At 41.8% G+C, this 24,803-nt stretch overlaps 1 protein-coding gene across 3 annotated transcripts in view; it reads right to left on the minus strand.

The window, feature by feature from the left end:
* SRGAP3 (SLIT-ROBO Rho GTPase activating protein 3) overlaps positions 1-24,803 on the minus strand; it is a 255,426-nt gene that overhangs the window by 95,092 nt on the left and 135,531 nt on the right. For all 3 annotated transcript variants that reach the window (XM_056852682.1, XM_056852674.1, XM_056852690.1), the window contains exon 3: positions 21,844-22,006. In XM_056852682.1, the coding sequence (XP_056708660.1) occupies positions 21,844-22,006 (163 nt within the window). The remainder of the gene's footprint in view (positions 1-21,843; positions 22,007-24,803) is intronic.

Here is a 24,803-nt window from a genome sequence, read left to right on the forward strand (position 1 = left end):
AAGATGCCTTGTGTGCCCAGGAAAGGGGTTTTGGGCTGGAGAGGGAGCAGGGAAGGGGGCGACTGTGGCAGGAGGGAGGCTTCCAGTTGTGCGTACACAGCCAGGAAGCCCAGAAAAGCTCTGGGGAGGGGGGCAAGGGGGGACTGGCTTCCTTGGTCCCCGGGCCGGACAAAAGCCCTCCGGGGGCCGGATCCGGCCCTCGGGCCTTAGTTTGAGGACCCCTGGTCTAGATGGAAACTCTTTTGATTTAATTTCAACCTGTTGGTTCTGGTCTGACCTTCTGGGGCAACAGAAAACAACTCGGCACCCTCCTCTATATGACAGCCTTTCAGGTACTTGAAGATGGTTACCATATCCCCTCTCAGTCTTCTCCTCTTCAAGCTAAACATACCCAGCTCCTTCAACCTTTCCTCACAGGACTTGGTCTCCAGACCCCTCACCATCTTTGTTGCTCTCCTCTGGACACGTTCCAGCTTGTCTACATCTTTCTGAAATTGTGGTGTCCAAAACTGAACACAATACTCTGCACATGTTTACTGCACACGTATGGGACTTGCCCATGTTCACACAACCTAGTAGAGACAATGACCCACTTGCTGCTCCATTGTGTCTATTATGAGTCTTTACGGGAAGCCCATATTGAACTGCTGATAAAAGATACCTTATATCTCTCTGCAAAAGACAAAGTGGCTTTCCTTTTGGCTGACCGGCATTCTTGTACTACGGAGAAGGCAGCAAAGTTTCTTTTAGCAGCCATGAGAATTTGAGAAACTAAACGTAACTTATCTGATGGTTACCATGGATTACATTTTATTTATTAGTTGTATATTTTAATTGTCGGGATCCACTTTATACAATTGTTATTGTAACCAATATGCCAATAAAGGAATTGATTGATACCGCACACGTACAATTTCAGATAGTGATGTCCACACTGAGCCACGAGTACTTATAGGTGCTGGATTCTCTTGAAACATGTAAATTCCACAATTCTATCCCAGAATAACACTGCTCGCAGAAAGAGCAAAACTGCTACAGGATAACATAACCTCTAAGCCACAGCATTCATCCAATAATGCGGACATGGTTAGGTAGGGGCACCTTGATCCACTTGACAACAAGGCCAAATATTCTATACAGCCATTAATGACCTTGTGTAAGTGAGGGCCTACCTTTTTAATTGCATTATGTAATAGCCAGGACGGCTCCCTTGTTCAATTGCCTTACAGAAGTCAGGTAGCCCTAATAAGCACAGCGAAAATTATTCATATTTTAATGTCGCCATGTGTGTATTGTTTAATTTCAATTGCACAAGACTGGTAACTCTTGGCTGGCTGTAGGATAACTATTCAGTCTCTTTCATACTATTCACATTTCTATGACAGTGGTAGCTGTAAGTAATAACTGCTTACAATACTTGGAATGGAATTAATGTACACGTTAGCTCACATGCTTGCTTGTCTTTAATACAACTCAGTCGCCTTGATAAAGGCTATTGAATTACCTATCTAAAATGCTTGATAGTGTTTACTACTTCACTAGTCAACTGACCAATCCTAATTATTTCCTTATTAATATACCCTCACGCAGGAATTCAGCTTGGATAGTTCCAAGATCAGATCCCCATGACCAAAAGATGTTATGGCTCAGTGACAGAGCATCTGCTTTGCATGCAGACGGTTCCAGGTTCAATCTCTACTTCCTGCCAGTCTGAGTAGATAGTACTGACCTTGATAAGCCAATGGTTTCATTCAGTATAAAGCAGCTTCATGTGTTCAATACAGGATATTCATCTACCATTTAATACTAAGAGCCCTGGATGTAAATACAGCCCTTTGCTGTCACACTTCTGTTAACATGATTAATTTTGCCAAGTGTTGATGTAATTATGTATGCCTTGTTTGAAGGGGTGTTTTTTTGTTTGTTTCACACTGCACATTAGAAAACTAAAATAGGCCCCTGAGAGGTGAAAAAAAATACTTCAAACCTGACATACTTAATCTATTTCAGTAAGTCTTTTAAGAGTTTGGGAAGATCCTTCACACACAAAGGTCACACAACTTTGCACCAGGATTATTACAGATAATTCGTAAACCTGCGGAGGTGTGTATGGAAGAGGAAGCACCCAATCCCACAGTTCTACATTACATCTGCAGCAGCCATTTTATTGTATGCCCTCAAGAAGAATCTGTCTTATGTTTATCTTTCATTACAGAACCTTGATGGCTGTAAACAGTAGGTAATAAAAAATAAAATAAATAAATCCATATGTCCGCTCAGCAAAGATGAGAGCCACTCTGCCTCACCTGCCCAGCAGGAAGATCTCTTCCTGCTACTCCAAGCTCCCTATGAACTGCAGAGGACTCTCAGGCAGAGGCAAAACAAAAGCTCTCCTCTTTATCCCCCCCCCCAATTCTCTACAGTCCACAGAGAATTCAGGTAAAGAGCTTCCCACTCAGCTTTTTACAGGAGGTAGCAGTGAGGGTTGAATAAACATCTGTTCCTTCCTCTGCATTTTCTGTACCTACTACAGACCTTAGTGGAAGAGGAAAGTTAGCAGAACCACAAATAACAACTAGCAAATAAGCGAAGCCAAAAGATTTGAGGAGAACTGACTGTGTAATGGCCAACATAAAACCAGCTTTTAAACCATGATTTCAGCTCATGGACGCTGTAAATGCTACGAAAACAAGTCAATTTCCTCAGGTCTTACTGTACCCATTTGCTACGGTAGGGCAAATTAAATAACCCAGAAATAAGAAGGCCCGGAAACAGGGGGGAAATTGGGGGAGAGGAAATTTTTCCCCCGTGGCCTTTTTCTCCCCCAACTTTTCCAATGGAAAAATCAGACATTTGGGGGAGTACTAAAAAACCTCCTATGAAAGGTGGGTGATTTGTATATTATAGATATATATAGGGTTATATAACATATATTATAGATATATATAGGGGTGTATATGTGTGTGTCTAAAGGATCTTGTATATTTACAGATTCCGATGTCTCATTATGCTTCAGTTCCACAGACTAGAATAGTATGCATAATTAAATTCCCTTTGTTTTTAAAGGCAAACAACTGCATTCCAGCTATGAAACATAAAGCAAGTATTGGCTGTATATCCATGTCTAATTAACTGGTCTATGATCACAGAAGCTAGCAAACTGATTGAATTCCATGATAAACTAGGAGAAAAAATCTTGTTGCCTATGTATTCTTCTCTTGCTCTTGAAGATAAAGCATCATAAGCAGTCTACATTACCCCAACTAGAATGCACTACAGGGCTGAAGGGGTTGCCAGGTTCCTCCTGGCTACCTGTGAGGTAATGGGGGTAGGGTTGCCAGATCCAGGTTGGGAAATTCCTGGAGATTTGGGGATGGAGCCTGGGGAGGACAGGAACCTCAGCGGGGTACAGTGCCATAGTGTCAACCCTCCGAAGCATCCATTTTTTCCAGGGGAACTGATCTCTGTACTCTTGAGATGAGCTGTAATTCTGGTGGATCCCTAGGCTGAAGAAGACACCCCAACATAACACTTGTGTTACTGAATGACAAGTAAGCCTGGAGGCAATATGAGTAGCATTGTGAGACAAAGGGGAGTGCCACTAATCACCCCTCACCTATCTTACTGTAGTAGCAAAGTCTATAATTGGAGGGGATCCTGGAAAATGGGTTGGCAATTGCCTCAACCTCCTGCAGGCTCCCCTGACATACATGCCACACTCATGGTACAAGCTGTGGTACGTAGAGTACCACATTCTCTTTTACTTCCTCTGTTGAGTACCACATCCCCAGCATACTGGAAACCAAACTAAAAAAAATGACACAGAATCTGCATTGTGGAATGGCAATAGGGCACTTTCTCCAGGGCAGGCTTACCAATGGAGGTTCAGCAGGAAGAGAAAGAATCATAGAGTTAAAAGAGGCCATGCAGGCCCTCTAGTCCAAACCCCTGCTCAATGCAGGATCAGCCTAGAACATCCCTGACAAGTGATTGTCCAGCCTCTGCTTAAAGACTGCCAGTGAGGGGGAGCTCACCACCTCCCTAGGTAGCTGGTTCCACTGTCAAACAACTCTTACTGTAAAAAACTTTCCCCTAATATCCAGCCAGAACCGCTCCGCCAGCAATTTAAGCCCATTATTGCAAGTCCTATCCTCTGCTGCCAACAGGAACAGCTCCCTGCCCTCCTCTAAGTGACAGCCCTTCAAATACTTAAAGACAACAATACTTAAAGACAACAAATACTTAAAGACAACAAACCTCCTCTTCTTCAGACTAAACATTCCCAACTCCCTCAGCCTTTCCTTATAGGAAAGGTCTCCAGGCCCCTGATCATACTCGTTGCTCTCCTCTGCACACACTCGATTCTGTCCGCATCCTTTTTGAAGTGAGGCCTCCAGAACTGCACACAGTACTCCAGGTGTGGCCAGGCCAATGCTGTGTACAATGGAAAACAGAGTTGCACTTACCTGTAACTGTTCATTGACGTCTTCGATACAGACACACATATGGGACTGCGCCTGCGCGTAGGCCTGCCGCAGGAAACTTTTTACTAGCCTAAACCTTCAAAGGGGGATTCCCCACCCCTTCGCAGGCGGGACCGGCCTTCGCGCCGAAACCCCCACGTGCTACTGGGCGGGGCATCCCCTCCCTCCTCAGTTCCTCGCCCGCCGCCAACCAATATCTATGGGAAGAGTAATAGGCAGGCATGTCCCCTTACAGGCAGCTACCGCCCACCAAGCTAGAAGGGGAGACCATGGGGCCAAGAGGACTCCTGTTGACTAATTGACTGTCCATATAACTGTCTTCTTCCAGATAACTACTCTTTTGAGTGTGGTTCTCCAACCAGTTCCCTATCCACCTAGCTATCCTAGGGTCCAGTCCACAGTCCTAGGGTCCAGTCCACAGTCCTCTAGTTTACTAGTTTAATATAACTAGAGATATTATCAAGGAAGAATGTGCAAAGAGTATTCCTGTAGCCAAAAGAAAAGAAAAACCTCGATGGATGTCTGAGGAAACTCTTAAAATTGCCAGAGATAGACGAGAAGCAAAAGTAGAAGGTGACAGAAATAGAATCAAAAGTCTAAGTGCAACGTTCCAGCGACTAGCACGTAGAGACAAAGAGACCTATTATAATAACCAGTGTAAAGAAATAGAAGAGAACAACAAAAAAGGAAGAACAAGAGATCTGTTCCACAAGATCCAAGAAATCAAAGGGAAATTTAAAGCACGGTTAGGCATGCTGAAAGATCAGCATGGAAATACATTAACTGAACAGGACAAAATAAAGAAAAGGTGGGAACAATACACTGAAGAACTATACAGAAGAGATGAAAGGATAAAAGATTCTTTCCAAGAAGAATATTTTGAAGAAGAACCTACAGTTTTAGAAAGTGAAGTGAAAGTTGCATTGAGAGCAATCGGGAGAAACAAATCACCAGGAGCAGATGGGATATCAGTAGAGCTATTCCAAGCCACAGAAACGGAGTCCATCAAAATCTTGACAAGAATATGCCAACAGATATGGAAAACAAAACAATGGCCCACAGACTGGAAACGATCCATTTACATTCCAATTCCCAAGAAAGGAGATATCAAAGATTGCAACAACTATCGGACCATTGCATTAATTTCTCATGCAAGTAAAGTGATGCTCAAAATCTTACAGCAAAGGCTGTTACCATATATGGAACGAGAAATGCCTGATGTTCAAGCTGGTTTCAGAAAAGGAAGAGGCACTAGAGATCATATTGCAAATATACGCTGGTTACTGGAGCATACGAGAGAATTTCAGAAAAAAATCAGCTTGTGTTTCATAGATTACAGCAAAGCTTTTGACTGTGTGGATCATGAAAAGCTATGGCTGGTTTTAAAGGAAATAGGTGTGCCACTACATCTGATCGTTTTGATGCGCAACTTGTACTCTGGACAAGAGGCCACAGTTAGAACAGAATATGGAGAAACGGAATGGTTTTCAAATGGCAAAGGTGTCAGACAAGGATGTATTTTATCTCCCTATCTCTTCAATCTATATGCAGAACATATAATTAGGAAAGCTGGATTAGATTTAGATGAAGGTGGAGTGAAAATTGGAGAGGGGAACATTAATAATTTGAGATATGCTGATGACACTACATTATTGGCAGAAAATTGTGAAGATTTGAAACGACTACTGCTGAAAGTTAAAAGAGAAAGTGCCAAAGCAGGACTGCAGCTGAACATCAAGAAAACAAAAGTAATGACTACAGGAGAATTACACAACTTTAAGGTTGACAATGAGGAAATTGAAATTGTTCAAGACTTTCTATTCCTTGGCTCCACCATCAACCAAAAGGGAGACTGCAGCCAATAAATTAGAAGGAGATTGAGACTGGGAAGGGCAGTCATGAAGGAGCTAGAAAATATTTTGAAGTGAGGGCTTCCGGTGGTGTGCTGGGACGAGTATGACGTTCCCTCAGGTTGTCCTGGGGGAAATCCAAGTTTGCGTTAATTTAGGGGTGATATATGCACCCCAATCCGACCCTTGCAAGTGGGTCGGACAGCAGGAACTCCCTGCAGCCCGCAAACGCAGTTTGACCTCCCAAAGACTCTGAGGGAGCTTTACAAGTCCCCCGGAGCTTTGGACGCTGGTCCTGCGAGGGCACTTAGGGAAAGGAATCGCCAAAACGCAACTTTGGCATAAGGCTCTACCCTCCACCACCTTAATACCAACATAAGGACTATTTTAAGAAAAGAACCTCACCTCTCGATGCCTAAGTGAGTACAAAGAATCCTTCGTCTTTTACTGGCATTACTGAACAACCGGGGGGTAGATGAAGATATTCCCAGTACCTCTGCTCCTCCCTTATTTGAATCGGGAAAGTTTGATTTGTAAATTCCATCTGGATTAGCGGCAGGAGCCTTATCAAATAGATCAGCTTAAACCAAAACAAAGAGTTGGAAGGACGCTTAGATGATGGACTAAAATTTCTACCAATGAGAAGCAACTTGGAGGGAAGGGGAGGGTGAATTTCTTCCTGATTCTCTGGTGAAAAAGAATTTCCTGCCACGTTAGCAGCAAGGGATTCATCAGACCGGAAGCCCCTCTATACCACCCTCTCTATCATTTGAGTCATAACAACAGGAAACAAGTCGCAGGACCGGATACGCGTCGCACTTGAGTAACACAGAAACAACTCCTGAAGGAAACAACCATCGAGATGAGGCGGTAGAAGGTCCGTGGCAAATTCAACTTCCGGAATACTTCCTGGTAGATCCGACCTAGAGCGTCCAGTAAAACTCGTTGGTATTTCAAAACTTTATCAAGCTGTTTTAAAGCCAAATTTGGCTCTTTTCAACCCGAAAAAATTATTAAGCTGATCATTGAACTACCCTCTATTACTCACCACCTGGAGTGGTCTCCTGCTAGATGACCACCAAATTCAATCAAGTTATATATTCTGGAACCTCTCCCTGATCTGGCTAAATATATAGCCCTGCTCTTATGAAATCAAAGGGAATTTTACAGAATTCAACCATGGAAAAAAAAGTACAGGATATGCTTGCTAAACATTCTGAGGCGACAATTAAACAATTAAAACAGATTTCAACACAGATGGCTCAATTGATTTCAATGATGATGACTCTTGACCAATCATCACAGGTATGTAATCAGAAGTTGAATCTGGTTACAGAAGACATAAAAGTCTTGAAAATTCAAACGATGATTACAAATACAGACATACAAGCAATGGATTCTTCTGCCCAAAAAGTTACGGAAGAACACAAGGATATAAAGAAGAAAGCAGAAGTTTAAGAAAGTAACCAGTCGGCGATAAAGAGATCAGACATACAAGAAATGGACTTCTCATCTAAAAAAGTCACGGAAGGACGTGTGGATATAAGGAAGGAGAGAGCAGGTCAAGGAACACAGATTGAAGCCACGATGAAGATGAAGCCCAGAAAGAATTATTTTTGGATACGCACCTTGTTTGAGGAAATGAGAGAGAACAAAGAAATCCTGTGCCCATACCTGACTGGCTTATTTCAGTTACAGAAGGAAGTATTAGACCATGGTTAAAGGATGGACTTAAATATGATTGCTGGATTGGAAGGCTTTGACAGTGTGGATGGGTGGCATGGCTATTAATGAAGTAGTGGAATTAAGATTAAGACATCACTTTTGGATTATATAAATAAGTCCTCCTAATATAGATTATCAATTGATATAAAGGTATACTGGAATGGGTAGACTTTTGATATGGATCTGGGATATGATTTACACTGAAATAAGATTGATTAAACAGGAAATATCCCCAAAATACTGGAGAGAATGTTGTTTAGTATGATTAAATTTATGTTATAATGGCTGCAATTTGATGCAGCCAAATGGAAAGGGACAAAGGTTTCAGAATAAAGGGATTAAATCATTTTAATGTTAGAACTGGTGGAGTTGGAGAAACTAGGGAAAAGGGGAGAATTGAAGGAATCATTGTGATAATGTACAAGACCTGGGAATAATGGAAGGTTATTTTTTATTCTGATCCAGAATGTAAAACTTTATAAAATATGAAACTTTAGAATGAAATTAAAGCTAGGATCAGTACATGTTAACGAAGGATAATAATACTTTATTAAGAGGTAGATGGAGGTGATGGGGAAGTCGTTATACTTTTATGTTTAATGGTAATTAAGACAACAATCAATATAACTGTGATTGCGATACTATTTTTACATTGTTGTCAAAATTATGGAGAATTTATAGTTTTAAAAAATCAATAAAAAATTATTAAAAAAAAAAAGAAAAAGAAAATATTTTGAAGTGTAAGGATGTGACTCTGGCCACCAAGACTAGATTAATTCATGCCATCATATTCCCTATTACTATGTATGGGTGTGAAAGCTGGACAATGAAGAAAGCTGATAGGAAGAAAATAGATTCCTTTGAAATGTGGTGTTGGAGGAGAGTGTTACAGATTCCGTGGACTGCCAAAAAAACAAATCAGTGGGTTATAGATCAAATCAAGCCTGAACTGACCCTAGAAGATAAAATGACTAAACTGAGGCTGTCGTATTTTGGTCACATCATGAGACGACAAGAGTCACTGGAAAAGACCGTCATGATAGGAAAAGTTGAGGGCAGCAGGAAAAGAGGAAGACCCAACAAGAAATGGATTGACTCAATAAAGGAAGCCACAGCCTTCAATTTGCAAGATCTGAGAAAGGCTGTCAAAGATAGGACATTTTGGAGGACTTTCATTCATAGGGTCGCCATGAGTCGGAAGCGACTTGATGGCACTTAACACACTCACAGTTTACTCATTAGAACATCATGGGGAACCCTGTCAAAGCCTTACTGAAATCCAGATAAACAGCATCATCTGCATTCCCTCGATCCAGTAAGCTCATCACTCTATCAAAGGAGGAAACAAGGATGTTCTGGCAGGACCTGTTGGGGACAAATCCATGTTGACTTCCCCAGATCACCGAGTTGTCTTTCAGATACTCACAGACTGATCTATTTAATATCTGCTCCAGTATCTTCCCTGGGACAGAGGTCAAACTAACTGGCCTGTAGTTTCCTGGGTCATCCCTCCTCCCTTTTTTGAAAATTGGGATAACATTTGCCCTCCTCCAGTCTTGTGGCACATCTCCCGTCCTCCAAGAGGTCTGGAAGATGATGGACAAAGGCTCCGCAAGCTCTCTACAAAGTTATTTGAGCACTCTTGGGTGCATACCGTCTGGGGGAATTTGTACTCATCCAATGCAGACGGGTGCTTCTCATCTCTCTGCTCATGTCAACCAGCAGCCCGGAAGAGGAGGAGGAAGAGCAAGAAGAGGAAGAGTTGGTTTTTATACCCCACTTTTCTCTACCTTTCTTAAGGAGTCTCAAAGCAGATTACAATTGGCTTCCTTCCCCACCCCCACCAACACACTCAACAGGCACCTTGTGAGGTAGGTGAGGCTGAGAGAGTTCCAAGAGAACTGTGATTAGCCCAAAGTCACCCAGCAGGCTTCATGTGGAGGTGTGGGGAATTGAACCTGGTTTTCTAGATTAGAGTCTGCTGCTCTTAACCACGACACCACACTGGCTCTCTTAGAGTTTAGATTAGATTACATTAATGGCTATTAGCTGAAAAACCCTGCCAAACCAGCCTTGCCAAGACTCTTCCTTGCTTCTCCACCTTCCCTCTCCTCCCCATCACACCTTCACACTTCACACCACACTTGAAGCAGACCTGCCACAGGAAAGAAAGAGGCAAGTATGGACTGGGGCTGGCTGAGGAGATTCCCACAGCTGATACCATGGCAACACCAGCTGGTCTAGCCTGGAAGCAAAGTGATTTCTCATGCTGTACTGGAACAGGTGGGCATCCAGTGTGGTGTAGTGGTTAAGAGCATAGTATAGTGGTTAAGAGCGGCATGGTGTAGTGGTTAAGAGAGGAGGACTCTTATCTGGTGAACTGGGTTCAATTCCCCACTCCTGCTGGGTGACCTTGGGCCAACCACAGTTCTCTCAGAACTCTCTCAGCCCCACCTACCTCCCAAGGTGCCTGTTGAGAAGGGGAAAATGGCTGTAAGCTGCTTTGAGACTCCTTAAGGTAGAGAAAAGCGGGGTATAAAAAAACCAACTCTTCTTCTACTTCTCATCCTCATTTCCCAGCACAGCCTGACCCATAAAAATCTCATAAGAGACCCTGGTTTTGCAAAAGACCCGGCCCTGATTAGCAAAGCGTGAATTCAGAATCTGTAGCTGTATGTTTTAATTAACAAGGTACCCAAACCAATGCAATTCAGCATGTGGTTTAAAGCACTTGTTCTAGCTTCAGTGGCACATAATTTGCCCAACGTTCTTCCCAACGGAGACTTGGCCTGCAGTTGAAAGGTAAATCACAGACATAGTAGCAGTAATGGGGGGGGGGGGGGAAGCAGAGCATTCATCAGCCACAATTATTCTTGGTTTGCATCTACTTGGGAAAATCACCGCTCCATTTTTGCTCAGGGATGTGTAAACCATTTCCCACCACCTCCTTAGAAAAGCAACAGAGTTCTTTCTTTGGGTCTGTCTTTAAATCAGATATTGTTGATGTGTAATAATTCTAGGTATTAACAGAGAAGCAGCAGAAAGGCCTTTTCTATTTAACAATTCAACCTGCAGTACTCACCAAGAAAAGTAGGACTCCCTAAATCAGATGTCACCTTTGAATGATTTTCTTTAAAATAAAAAATAAAACAAGTACCCAGAAGGGAAAAATGTCAGCACTAGTAATATATCTGATGTGTTTTGGTAGCAAAGATTTGTGATTTTTTTTTTGCTAATGCCCAACTGTTTATCTCTCAATGTACCCAGCTATAAATCCTTCCAAGAAAAAAAATTACTACTGTGCTAAGGAGAACTTAAAGGGTTGTATGCAGCAAGAACCCACAATCACTAAAGGACAAGTGCCCTTAGTCACTGTAACTTAAAATCAACATTGCAAAACAGAATTACTTCTATGAAATGTAAAGATCTGGGGCACACTTAATACCACCCTGGGCCACGCCACCAATGGAAACCTCATTTGTACAAGATCATCTGAGCTCAGCACAACTAACAGGAGTCCTTGTGCATGGGGTTTGCGAAAGAATCAAGTATTGTATGGTAAGGTTGTTCTAACAATTGACCTAGCATTATCTGATTTTCTGACGCACATCCACAAAGCAGCCCTGGGGGAAAAAACAACAACCAAAGTTGCACCACAATTCATACAAGCTCAGCCAACAGAAGTTCTTCCCCTGTTCTGCTATGTGATCCTGCCCTGAACAGTCACTTGCTCATAAACCAGTCCCATCTGTATAAGCAATGTGATAGTAATGTAACAGGGTTTGGGGAAGGTCATGGCAATCCCTTCTTAGGAAGTCTTATGATGCCTTGCTGCTGATTGCGTGTATATTTTCCAGTGCAAGAAAACCGGTGTGTGTGGGGGGGGAGATAGAGCTGACAGGGCAGGAGAAAGCATATGTACAAATATATGGGCTGCTTTTGCTCATGCATCATAAACACTGGAAAGTTTCACAAGACTTGTTGAGGTTATAAAGTCCATAAGAACATATGGAAAGCCGTGCTTGAGCAGACCAAGGCCCATCAAGTCCAGCAGTCTGTTCACACAGTGGCCAACCAGGTGCCTCTAGGAAGCCCACAAACAAGACGACTGCAGCAGCATCCTGCCTGTGTTTCCAGAGTTTTCCAAGGAGTGATTTCTGCTTCCTTCGTACATTTGCTGCCACTTTCAAATTAGAGCAACATATTTTTTACGAAGTGAATCAGGCAAGACAGATTAATGCAATTCCTCCATCTAAAGGAGAAGTACATCTGGATCTGAAGACACATTCTATCACTGCAGCTTGTCTCTCAAATACACTCTTCCCTGCAGCAAGAAATTTGTTTCTTTCTGGAAATCTTATAAATGTTTTTGCTAGGAACTAGAAAATACTGCCTAAACACCATTTAACCCTACCAAAATGAATGCTGCAGGATTAGACATAATTGAGGTCTGTTGGAAAATTTAAGCAATCTTTGAGGTTATGGATGTTTGATGGAAGTAGATGTCATTCCTTTCCATTCTATCAGGCAAGATCACATCACATTCTTCCTCTGTAACATTTCCCACAACACAATATGAGAAGCAGGCCACAGAAGAATAGCTACTAAGAATAACCATCGTATTTGGTTAATGCATAAGGATATAATAAAGCAATAGAAGATTATAGTGTGTTAGCAGACTTCTCGGGAAGAAAATCGTGGCAAACCCTTTCCGTCATCATTAAGGTACTTTACATAGTTAAATATTTCTCAGTACCACAATCCGTGTGAAAAGTGACCTGAAATCTTGAAGAATTACTACCACAATGAATACTACATTACTTGTGCCGCTCCTCGCTGTGGCCTCAGATCACGGACCCTCTGCTGCAGTGCACAAGGGATTCCCTCTCAACCTCTTCCTTGGTCACCTGACTTAGCAAGTTTAAGAACAGATCCCGATACCCACTCCTCCTAGACACCAATGCCTTCCCATGCTGAGCAGTCCATTCCCTGGCTCCCGTTTCCTGTCCACCTTCACATGCAGGGCTGCTCTGGAGTTCCTTAGCCAACCCCCCCACCATTAATCCACACTGTCCCAGGGCCTCTACTTCAGGGTTTTTTCCACTTTTTTCAGCCCCTTGCCACTTTCCTTTAAGAGTAGGTCCTGCCGTTTACTCCAGGGCCTCCTACCATCCTCCATGGTGTAGTGGTTAAGAGTGGTGGACTCTGATCTGGAGACCCAGGTTTGTTTCCCCACTCCTCCACATGAGCAGCGGTCTCCTATCTGATGAACCAGTTTGGTTTTCCCATTCCATAAATACGTCAAATATTGACATTTTATATGCTAAGTTATAAATGATTCATTTTGTATTGTTAAAACATTAGTTTAGGTGTGATCAAACAGAAAGTATTGCAAACATTTCAAAATTTCCATTCCCCCCCCCTTGGCTTCATAATTTCCAGAAATTATACATCTGTACTGTCAACTATCTAGAAGTTTGGTTTCCACTGAGTTTTGCTGCTTTTTAGTGTGGGAAATCCCAGTAGCACCATTATTGTCAAGAAAATATTGCCCCCACCCCAGCCTCAACTGATTAGCCCAAGGGGACAGGCAGGGCACTAGCAACAACAGGTACAAGGAAGATGTCATCTCATATGCCTTTCCTGTAAACCCATAGTACATCTATGTATCTTCTGAATGCAAAAACAAAACTTTGCTTCAGATTTTAAACTGTGGGTGGGAATGTCCCATATATCTACAGGAGGGGTTTTGTGTGGGGACTTCAGGGAACTAGAAAGAGTGATCAGAAAAGCATCAGAGGAAGTAATCAGAAAAAACCCAAATGGAAGATACTTAAGTCAAAGGGGAGTCCAATGCGGATACAGAAAAATGGAAGAGAGCTTTAGGGACCAGCTAGACCCAGGGCATAGAGAAAGGACATATTGAACCTTATTTGAGAACTGGGTGGGCAGCACAACACATCTGAATACAGTTTACACTGATCTCAAACATGGACTGAAATTGTATGGTGCCCTTCATAAGAAGCCTTCCACAATTTGGCAAAGGTGAGACTGGTTCAAATGGGGGAAATTCAATAAGACAGGCTTTAAAACCCTTGAGAGGTGAGACATATATTATGGGCTATCCTTAAGTCCACTAAATCCAGTTCTCCCAGTTAAGAGATTCAAAATGTTGGTTTAATCAATTATCTTTCCCATGTCTATTTAATTAATCATTTTTCCATGCCAGAAGTCTCAAGTAGAACTGAACAAAGTACACAAATTCATCAACAAAGGAACACAATCTCTCACATATATCAAAGTACAGACATCATTAGTACATTGCCCAGGGTTAATAAAACTTAATAATGGCTCAAAGGGGGGAATTAAAAGCGACATTTGAAACAAAACATTACTTCAATTTATCACCAAAAAAATCCAATCTGCAACAACTCTCAGAGATCTTCAGGAGGCTCTGCAAAGTCTGCTAGTTTGCCAGGGCTTTTGAGGAGGTGTGAATAGCAGGCATCTTTCAAGGGTTATTTTTTTTAGTAGCGTTATAGCACTACATTTGCACAGTAAATACTCAGGAAACACTGATTCACAGAATGTATTTTCAGTACTGCACTGGATAAAACAGGATGAGGTATCAGTCACAGAAGTATTTCACTAGTAAATTTAATGAGACATGGAGAAGCATATGCATATGTACAATTGTAGGATGAAATTTCTTAGGCAGGGAGGAGCTAGAAAGCCAAAACATCTCCAGGATGGAATAACTTGCAATCTTACTATGAGAGCCTTCTCCACACATTATTAAACTATCACATGGATTGATCTGTCTGGGATATTGTCAGAGAGGTAACATTTCTGGAACTGTTGAAGCCACAGGGGAAAAGAGGTGTCTCTTTCAGAAAAAAACACAGAAAAATTTTAATGTATGCAATAGTAACTTTCAAGCTGAAAGTTCTTTTACTGATTTAACAAAATAAAACAACTCATAATGTACAACTGTACTATTAGGGACATTTATGCAATTAAAAAGTAGAAATATTGGTTCTTGTAGGTTATCCGGGCTGTGTAACCGTGGTCTTGGAATTTTCTTTCCTGACGTTTCGCCAGCAACTGTGGCAGGCATCTTCAGAGTAGTAACACTGAAGGACAGTGTCTCTCAGTGTCAAGTGTGTAGGAAGATATAGTCATAAAGGGGTTGGGTTTGAGCTGAGTCATTGTCCTGCAAAAGTATTGTCCTGTAAGTATCAAGATAATGTGCTAATGACGGTGTGGTATGTTAATATGGAACCATTGTATCCTGAAGTGATCTGTTAATGTGTGAAGTCCAAAGCTAATCTCCATGGCTATTGTTGACTATAGTCTTTGTTAGTATGGAGGTTTTTGCAGGACAATGACTCAGCTCAAAACCAACCCCTTTCTGACTATATCTTCCTACACACTTGACACTGAGAGACACTGTACTTCAGTGTTACTACTCTGAAGATGCCTGCCACAGTTGCTGGCGAAACGTCAGGAAAGAAAATTCCAAGACCACGGTTACACAGCCCGGATAACCTACAAGAACCAATGAACTCTGACCGTGAAAGCCTTCGACAATAAGTAGAAATATTGTTTTCTATAAAAAAAATTGCAAGTATACCCATTACTTAAGAGTTGCACATGGGTGCTACCATAGCATAAATATCTTATTTTTTTGTCATCTGGGAGGTAGAAAAAAAATAAAAGTTAAAAGTAGAAAACAAATTCTGTAGGAAATACAAGGAAGTGCATTACTTGGACAAACCATTCTCATATAGTAACAATGGGCTACTAGCATATTTTGACATGAAGTTAAACTCCAGTGCTGAAACCACTGAACTTTAATAATGTAAACAATAAATATATAAATAAACAATCAGTTCCATTATACCCCCAAAGAGTAATGCGCTCCTCCTCCAACATAAGAACATAAGAAAGGCCCTGCTGGATCAGACCAAGGCCCATCAAGTCCAGCAGTCTGTTCACACAGTAGCCAACCAGGTGCCTCTAGGAAGCCACTAACAAGACGAGTGCAGCAGCACCATCCTGCCTGTGTTCCACCGCACCCAAAAGTTAAAAGTATCTCCTGGTTGTCCCTGGCCCAAAGACCATCAGTTGTCCTCAACCAGGGCCATGGCTTTTTCAGCTGTGGCCCCTACTTGGTGGAACTCTCTGTCCAAAGAGACATAAGAACATAAGACCCTACTGGATCAGACCAAGGCCCATAAAGTCCAGCAGTCTGTTCACACAGTGGCCAACCAGGTGCCTCTAGGAAGCCACAACAAGACCCAGGCCCTAACAGATCTTTTCCAGTTCTAGAGGGCCTGTAAGGCATAGATGTTCCACCAAACCTACGGTTGAGGCCAACAACAGGCCCCATGGAATCCTATTGACTGGCTTGGACCTTTACACTTCCTTCCTCCTTGCTTCTTTTTCCAGTCTCTTCCCCCAGCCTCCTCTTTTCTTGGTTTTATTCAGGCTGGGCCTGTCATGATTCCCCCATGCTATCTGAAATACAAGCTGGACATTTCAGCATTTGGGTTTGACAGATGTTAAAGCGCCATTATTATAGTGTGTATTTTAGAGTTGTAATTTACTTGTGTTTTATATTTTATTATCTGCTCTTAATGAAGATTTGTTTTATTTTTGGTGTAAACTGCCCTGAGCCCTGCTTTGGCTGGGGGAGGCAGGGATAGAAATAAAATATCATTATTACTGTTATTATTATTATTATTATTATTAGTTGTTCCCAAAATTTACATTTAAACAAAAATGTTCTTTAAACTATCGACAATGTTCCTAGGATTTATCATCTAAGGCTATATATTGTCCTACATACAAAGATTTCATACTACACATTTTGAATAAAACTTGTCTTTCATTTCACTCATTCCAATTGATGAAAAAACGATTCCCCCCCCCCCCCAGTATTTCCCCAAATTCCCTAATTTTTCCATTGGGGAAAAAAAATCAAAAAACTTTTGAGGACTTTTCATATTATACATTTTGTGTGAGAAAACCCCCATCTTAAGAACCATTTCATTCATTCTAAAAGAGAAAATATCTCATATGGGGTTTTTTATAGCTTCCCCCAAAACTTCCCATTTTTTTCCTGATGGAAAAATGGAAAATAGCCCTCAGAAAAACATGGAAAAACATTTTTTTTAAAAAAAAAATCTCTACATAGGGTTCTGCTTCACTGCCCAAGCTGGACTAGTTTAGGGTCCTTTCCAGGCTAACAACCCCCTCCAAAAAATAGGTGAATATATGGGCTTTGTTTCCTCAAATATTAACCTCAATACAAAATTGGAGAAACAGTGCTTAGATTGGTACAAAAGGGGTTAAAACATAGAAGGTCTAACATCCAAAACATTAGATATTATGTGTGTATGCATGCGTGCACACACACACCATAATGGCAAATTACGATGCCAAATAAGCTTTTTTGATGGATTTAGCCAATCATTATTTCCAGAGCCATGTGAGCCATTCTGAGACTTCAACCCCAAGGGACGTATTTGTGAATAGAATCTCAGATGTGCGCACACAACTCAATAAGCCTTCTTTGCCCTGATTAAAAGCAGGTGTTGTGTGTGGCAGGCTGCAGATGGAGTCAGGATAAATATTACCTCCTCACACCAGGATCACTTCAGTTTAACAGCACGACACTTTGTGGATGGAATAATGCAAAAATCCATTAGTGGTACCAAAAAAAATTCCACTCCCAGAAGTAACTGTGTAAGAGTCACAGTCCACGAATGAAACAGTTAAAGTTGCCAGGTTTAAATTTGGTTTCAAAATATGTCACTTTTTATAAAAGTCAGCTTCTAGCAAAGTGACCCTGGTCTGAGGTCATCCTGTTCACTGGTAATATTTCAAATGCTGGAGCTATGCCTGTGCTTGGATGGTAACAAAATATGCCTGCGAGTTCTGATTTGCAATAAAACAAACCACCCCAAATGGTACTACAAAAAAAAAAAAAAGAGAGAGAAGTGTTTGAAGAGAAAGCAAAAGAAACAAATTAGTTTCCGTTTCAAGACTAAGATAATGAAGCTGAGAACCAGAGCCACGAAATCTTCAAAACTGGAATTAATACACGAGGAAAGAAACCAGTTTAATCACATGCTGAAATTCTCAATCAGGTTTGAGGGTGAGAATTCACGAAATTCTTGCTGGTCCTTAAGGTGCCGCCGGAATCAAATCTAACCGAAACAACACAGATATTCTTCTGCATGAGACAGAGAGTTCATTTACTTGTTTAGCCATAGGCTGTTAAAAAACATCCTTACATATCTACAAAAAGCTTTAAAAGGGATAAAATTGCATCAATATACATTGCCTGGATAAAAACTATTTCATACAGAATCTCTATTAAAACGAATATCACACTCATTTGGCTTTCCTATACAATATTTTCCTTAATAGCTTCAAGAGCTCTAATCTTCCTGGCCACAATGGAAAATTGAGACATTCTGAAAGTGACATGTGAATCAGAGTCAGAGAATAAAAAAAATAAAATAAAATAAAAATTATCAATTTCAGAACAAAAATTTACTCCCTTTAAAATTCCATCCAAGAATTTGGGTCTAGGCTCACTATACAACGGACATGATAGCCCATAATGAAAAATGTCCTACAGTGATAAAGATCCACAGATACATGTGCGATGTTCCTTTGGGATTTTATTATACCACCCTGTCAGAAAGGCTGAAGGCATGGTCTGAAATCTTAGGGAGGTGAAAGCCACCTAAGGATCTGAGATGCAACTCTTCTGTATGAAGCTTATAACAGCGGGCAAAATCTCACAAAAGGAAAGTCCTTGGTACATGCCCATTACTGATGAGCTCCAGAGACAAGGCCTTCTCAGTTTTTGGTCTTTGGCTATGGGATTCCCTCCCCAGAGCAATCTGGCACCAAGTTGTTTGACCGTTAGACACCATTCTAATTGTTATAGCAACCTATCAATATGCTTTATTTCTCTAAACACACTAAAGACCTGGAAACTTGCTTGAAGTCTTTGCATTGAGTCCTTTGTCTTCACCTAAACTGAAACATTAACATTTCATGAAAGCGTGATTTGTGTGCACATACACATTCACACCAGCCTTCCTCCCTTTGTTTTGGCAATATTCTGGAGGACAGAAAATATTTACCCATCTAGATTCATTTGGATTGCTACCATCACACATTATAGCAGCACAATGTCCTTAGCTAGCTGCATGGTTCCCAAACTTTTTTGGCCCACCACCCCTTTGGTTCCATAAACTCATCCCCAGTGCCTCCTACCTGTTATTCAGAACTGCAGTTTGCATGACCACCCACTAAGGATGACAATAACAATAAAATTCACAAAAGTAACGGCAAAAATTTGCAAAATGACCAAGAGACAAAAACACACACAGTGATGACAGCTTCTCAGAACATGGTATATTGGTTTGCCTAGAGCTCTGGTGACGTAGTTACTAAAAAATCCAATAGTTTCCAGCAGATTTCAACATTATACAGAGGCAGAAACTTGGAGTGCCATTTGCTAGCATCAAGGCTCTAGTCTGGTCATTGTAAATAAGTGAACAACGTGGTTAAAGGGGTCCACCTCGAGTGCCCCACAGCTGCCTCTTGTTTCTTAGTGCCCCCCTAGATAATCCCACCCACCCCTAGGGGGCAATACCACCCACTTTGGAAACCACTGGTCTACACCATGCTTCTCAAAAAGTGTCATTGAAGCACTGTTAACAAGGAGCAGAGAAGCGGAATCAACCAGCTTTTTAAAAGGTAACAATTCAGAAGTCCCTGGAGAATGCTTCAGGGCCTCTGAAACATTCCTTTTTGCACTGAAAAATAAAGATGCTGTATAGTCATAGATTTCAATTAATCCACCCTGGTTTTCATAGGTCCCTTTATTATCTATATTTATGTGCCGCCTCTCCAGAGCCCCTGTGAGAGAGCTAACAATGAAAGATAAACAGTGGAAAACACAAATCAAAACTATGCCAACAATATTTCACTGAAGCTAATCTCACCAGTAAAAGTACCACACCAATGTACAACCGGTGGCCAATGAAACCACTGATGTCTCCAGAGTATAGAACAGTATAAAAAAGAGCATAGCACAATCATAAGAACTGGAAGGGTTTTTAAATAAAATCCAATTAAAGGCGCACTAAAAGTCTGGGTTCACGTTTTCATTTGGTGCCTAAAGGAGAAGAGGAGAATTGGCCTCAAGAGGGACAGGTTTCGAAAGATGGGGTTGCCACCCTGCCTCTAACTCCTACTATAAAGCCCTGCCCCTAACTTCTACTGTCTCACCTTAGTAGTTGGGGTACAGGAAGCAAGGTTTCAGATTAAGAGACTGACTGGCAAATTAAACAGTATGGAGGCAGCAGTTCTTCAGATCCCCTTGCCCCAAGGCATTTAGAGCTTTAAGGGAAGCACAAGCATTATGAATCTGATTCAGAAACAAATACGCAACTAGTGCAGATCTTTCAACATAGGGATGATACAATTCCTATATCCAACCCACAATAGCAACCTGGGTGTCATATTTTGGACTGATTAAAGTTTCTGGGAAGTTTTCAGAAGCACCCTGCATAAAGCATGTGACAGTAACTGAACCTGGATACAATCAAAGCATGGATCACTGAAGCCAAGGAAGGGACATATCAGGCACTATGTGCCATGGAGACCTGAAGTTCCAACTGTATGCCAGGATCCAGATATACCTGCAAACTAGGAGCCTGTTCTTTTCAGGAGTAGTGTGACACTCTCCAGAACAGCATGACCCCTAATTCCCTAAGCAGCATTACCACTGAGCAGCAGCATCTCAATCTTCTCTAGACTGAGCCTCAGTGTATAGGCCCTAATCCATCCCAGTACCTTCTTAAAGCATTTATTCAAGACTTCAACAGAACCACCTTACTCAGCTGTTAAAGAAACCAGAGCATTTCTTCTACTCAGCCACATCATTCCACTCTCATTCTACCCTCAGTTCCATTTTTCTTCTCTTAAAGAAACTCACATCAGGGATTAACGATATTATTTGAACTGAATTCAATACTGTCAAAGGGATGTTCGATGGTGGAATGCACTGCCTCGGAGGGTGGTGGAGTCTCTGTCTTTGCAGGTCTTTAAGCAGAGGCTGGATGGCCATCTGTCGGGAGCGCTTTGATTGTGGGATCCTGCATGGTGGGGGAGGGTTGGGGTCACTGGGGATGTGGGGGGAGGTAGTTGTTAATTTCCTTATTTGGGAAGGGGGTTGGACTAGATGACCCTGGTGGCCCCTTCCAACTCTATGATTCTATGATTCTAAATAATTTCATACCCAAAGTTAGCCAGTTCATATGAACAGAATCCAGATACATCAACCTGTCAGGTTTTGCAAGCTTTACAAATAAGTTAGCAAAATAGATGAAGGAGTTAAATGAAATGACCATATTATCAACGAGCCACAAAAGATAGATTGCCTTCTATTTTATTAATCAAACAATATCTGTTTACATTATATCACAATCTATTACATAATAAATAATGGCAAAATAAAGAGAATTTCATAAGATGGCAAAAATGTCTAGTTCAGGTGGTTAAATCAGCAGTGTCAAAATAGGGGGACATCTATCAGACTAAACTAAGTTGGACAAAAGCATTTTTTTGCAGCCGCGTTAATTTGCTCCTCCAGCTGCAATGCTGGATCCAGTGTAACTTACTAGTATATGGTCACATGGCATTAATTTTCATAGAAGGAAAACCCCTTAAGCAAGGCACCAACATTTGTTTACCTTTTTAAATAGTCTGATGACATCCTCACTGATTTGGGAAAGTCGGACAATGACATTGTTCATAAAAATATCGTTCAGGGTAGCATGGTCTCTGCTCTCTCGTCGAGTCTGAGTCAATACCAGATACCAGCAGTTTACAGGAGAAAGAAGGTGCTGATCCTTCCTATAAACACAGAAAAAAATTAAACAGATTCTTAGTTTGTAAGTGACGGCAGTCACCTTATCATCAAGGATCATCAAGCTGATTTGAACCTAGAGGAAAGGCTAGGTATAAATATTTTAATAAAGTAAAAAAATAAAATAAAGAACAGTACCCTAAGTCTGCTGCAATCACAAAGTGTTCCTGAGCAAAGAAACCTTAACTACTCATTCACTTGCTCTGTAATATCAATCAATATTTATTTCGATACATGATCAGATCCATATATAACTTAAAAGCAATGAAATATCTGAGATTTTTTGGCCGATGCTGTTCATTTTAAGTGTTATGACCTCATGTGATAAACACCTGAAACTGCCCTATACAGAGTCAGGCCACTGACACTTCTAGCTTAGGACTGTTTCCAGTTATTAATGCTGGCTCTCCATTGCCGCAGGTGGAGAAGGATCTTTCCCAATACCCACTTCCTGACCCTTTAGGTGAGGATGCCAGTGACTGAACCTGGTAATTTCTATGTGCAGAGCATATTCTCTATCCTAAAGCCATACCCCTGCCCCTCCAAATCTCTCAAATGCCCACCTTCCCAGCCCCAGCAAGCTGTGTTTTCAAGAATCCAAATCACCACTGACGAGTTGGTAGGGCTGAAAATTAATAGACAGCCAATGGTCACCCAGCAGGCTTGGAAGGACACTATTTAAGGACACTGCTTAAATACAGACACTATTTAAGGAAGGCCAGGGAAGCCAGTTCTCATCCTGCATGTTTTGCACCAAAACAAATGGCTTGAACTTACATTGCTCTTGTTCCATCTACCAACAGGCCTTCGACTTTCTCCCCCTTCCATGCAAATTCTTGCCCAAGATAACCTTCTACCACAGTGGTAGCAGGGTTGGCACCTGTATCTCTGCTTGGTCCAAATACTACATAGTGCAGCTTTAAGCTTCCCAAGCCAAGCAAGAGACTCCAAAACCACCTCTCCCTGAAATACAGCCTTGTTGAGGAGAGCAAATTAGAATGAATGGTATTAGACCAATTCTTCGCCGGTAAGCAGTCAAAAGTCTCCAGAGAGCAGTCAAGACCCAAGATGTACATATCGTTATCAAGTGAAGAATATGATGTGCAGGCAAAGCAATGCAGCAAGACCAGAAACTGTGCAGCAGGGAACAATTTGGCATTAGCAAGAAAAAAGACTAAGGTAAGGCATTTCCATCTCCCAGGCCAGTGATTCCGTCCAGGATTTTCAGAAACCCCTTTTTGCTAACACATTGTTTGCAGTATTGTCAGTCACGGTTTTTAAGTCATAGACGATTATGGCAACCATCCACTCACTTCAACTGCAATAATACAAGGGCTGCAAGTTGAAGATATTTACAGCATAGCCAGCATCTAGTGCTGCTTACATAGATCTGAGCCAAGTGCAGACCGCTAGACACATAAAACAGCCCGCTAGTGGGTCAATGTATCTTCATGATTTGACTAGCTGCTTCAGAATGCAAAACCAAACCAAACCAAAAAAAAAACCCTAGAGTCTTTCACGCTCCTGGCAGAGCACAGAAATAGCAATAAGGTTCCAACATTCAGAACTGTGATTAGTAGATCACAGCATAACGGGGTCGTGGAAATTGTGTAGGCCTACCCTAGCCCTTTAAGATTAGAGTGGATGTTCTTTCTGAAAACTGTGGCAGATACATCTGAGTAGTTGAAGAAAGACATGATTAAATAGGGAATAGAGTTCATTATAGATCCAGACTTTTATTAATATTAACTTCAGGACCAGATACTAGTCGGAACAGAATACAAGCCGGCAATAGATTAAGATCATAAGAACATAAGAAAGGTCATGCTGGATAAGACCAAGGTCCGTCAGTTCCAGCAATCTGTCCACACAGTGGCCAACCAGGTGCCCCTTGGAAGCCCACAAAAAAGACAACTGAAGCAGCATTAACCTGCCTTGATCTCTCTTTCACCCAGTGCCAGTGTGGTGTAGTGACTAGGACCCTTGATGCCCAGATTCAACCCCCAACTCAACCATAAACTAGGTGCCCTTGAGCCAACCATACCCTTTCAACCTAATCAACCTCACAGGTTTGTTGTAGTGATTAAATGGGAGGGAACTACACATACCACCCAGAGCTCATTAGAGCAGGGGTGTTAAACATGCAGCCCATGGGCCGGATCCGGCCCCTGGAAGGCTTTTATCTGGCCCGCGGAGCCAAGGCACCTAGTCCCCCTTCCCCCCCCCCCCGGCCTTTTCTGGGCTTCCCGGGGCCCATGCGTGGCCGGGGAGGGAGTGGGGAAGGCTTCTGCCTGGTTGCAGCGGGGCTGCGTGCACAGCCGGGGGGGAGGAGGCTTCGGCCAGGTCTCCCTCTTTTTCTGTCATTCTCTCTTTTCTTTCTCTCCCTCTCTTTCTTCCTCTTTCTCTGTCTCCATCCCATCTTTTCTTTCTTTCTCTCCCTCCCTCCTTTTCTTTCTTTCTTTCTTTCTTTCTTTCTTATTTATGTGCACATGGCCCAGCCCGACCAAGTAACATTTATGTCATATCCGGCCCTCCTAACACATGAGTTCAACACCCCTGCATTAGAGGAAGCAAAGCTGGGAGGAAAATATAGATACAGAAGTAAATATTACCAATACAAAACTTGACAATATCAATATTAAGCTCTAGCTAGCTGCTCACAATCTATTTTGTGTTGCTTGTAATATCATCCTTTCCCTAAATTATTCCTAAAGCACATAGGGATTATTGCCCTGCATCACAACACATAGGTGTGGCTTACAAAGAGTTAAAACTTGGCAATGC

The sequence above is a fragment of the Euleptes europaea genome, chromosome 1 (assembly GCF_029931775.1).
Source record: "Euleptes europaea isolate rEulEur1 chromosome 1, rEulEur1.hap1, whole genome shotgun sequence".
NCBI lineage: Eukaryota > Metazoa > Chordata > Lepidosauria > Squamata > Sphaerodactylidae > Euleptes > Euleptes europaea.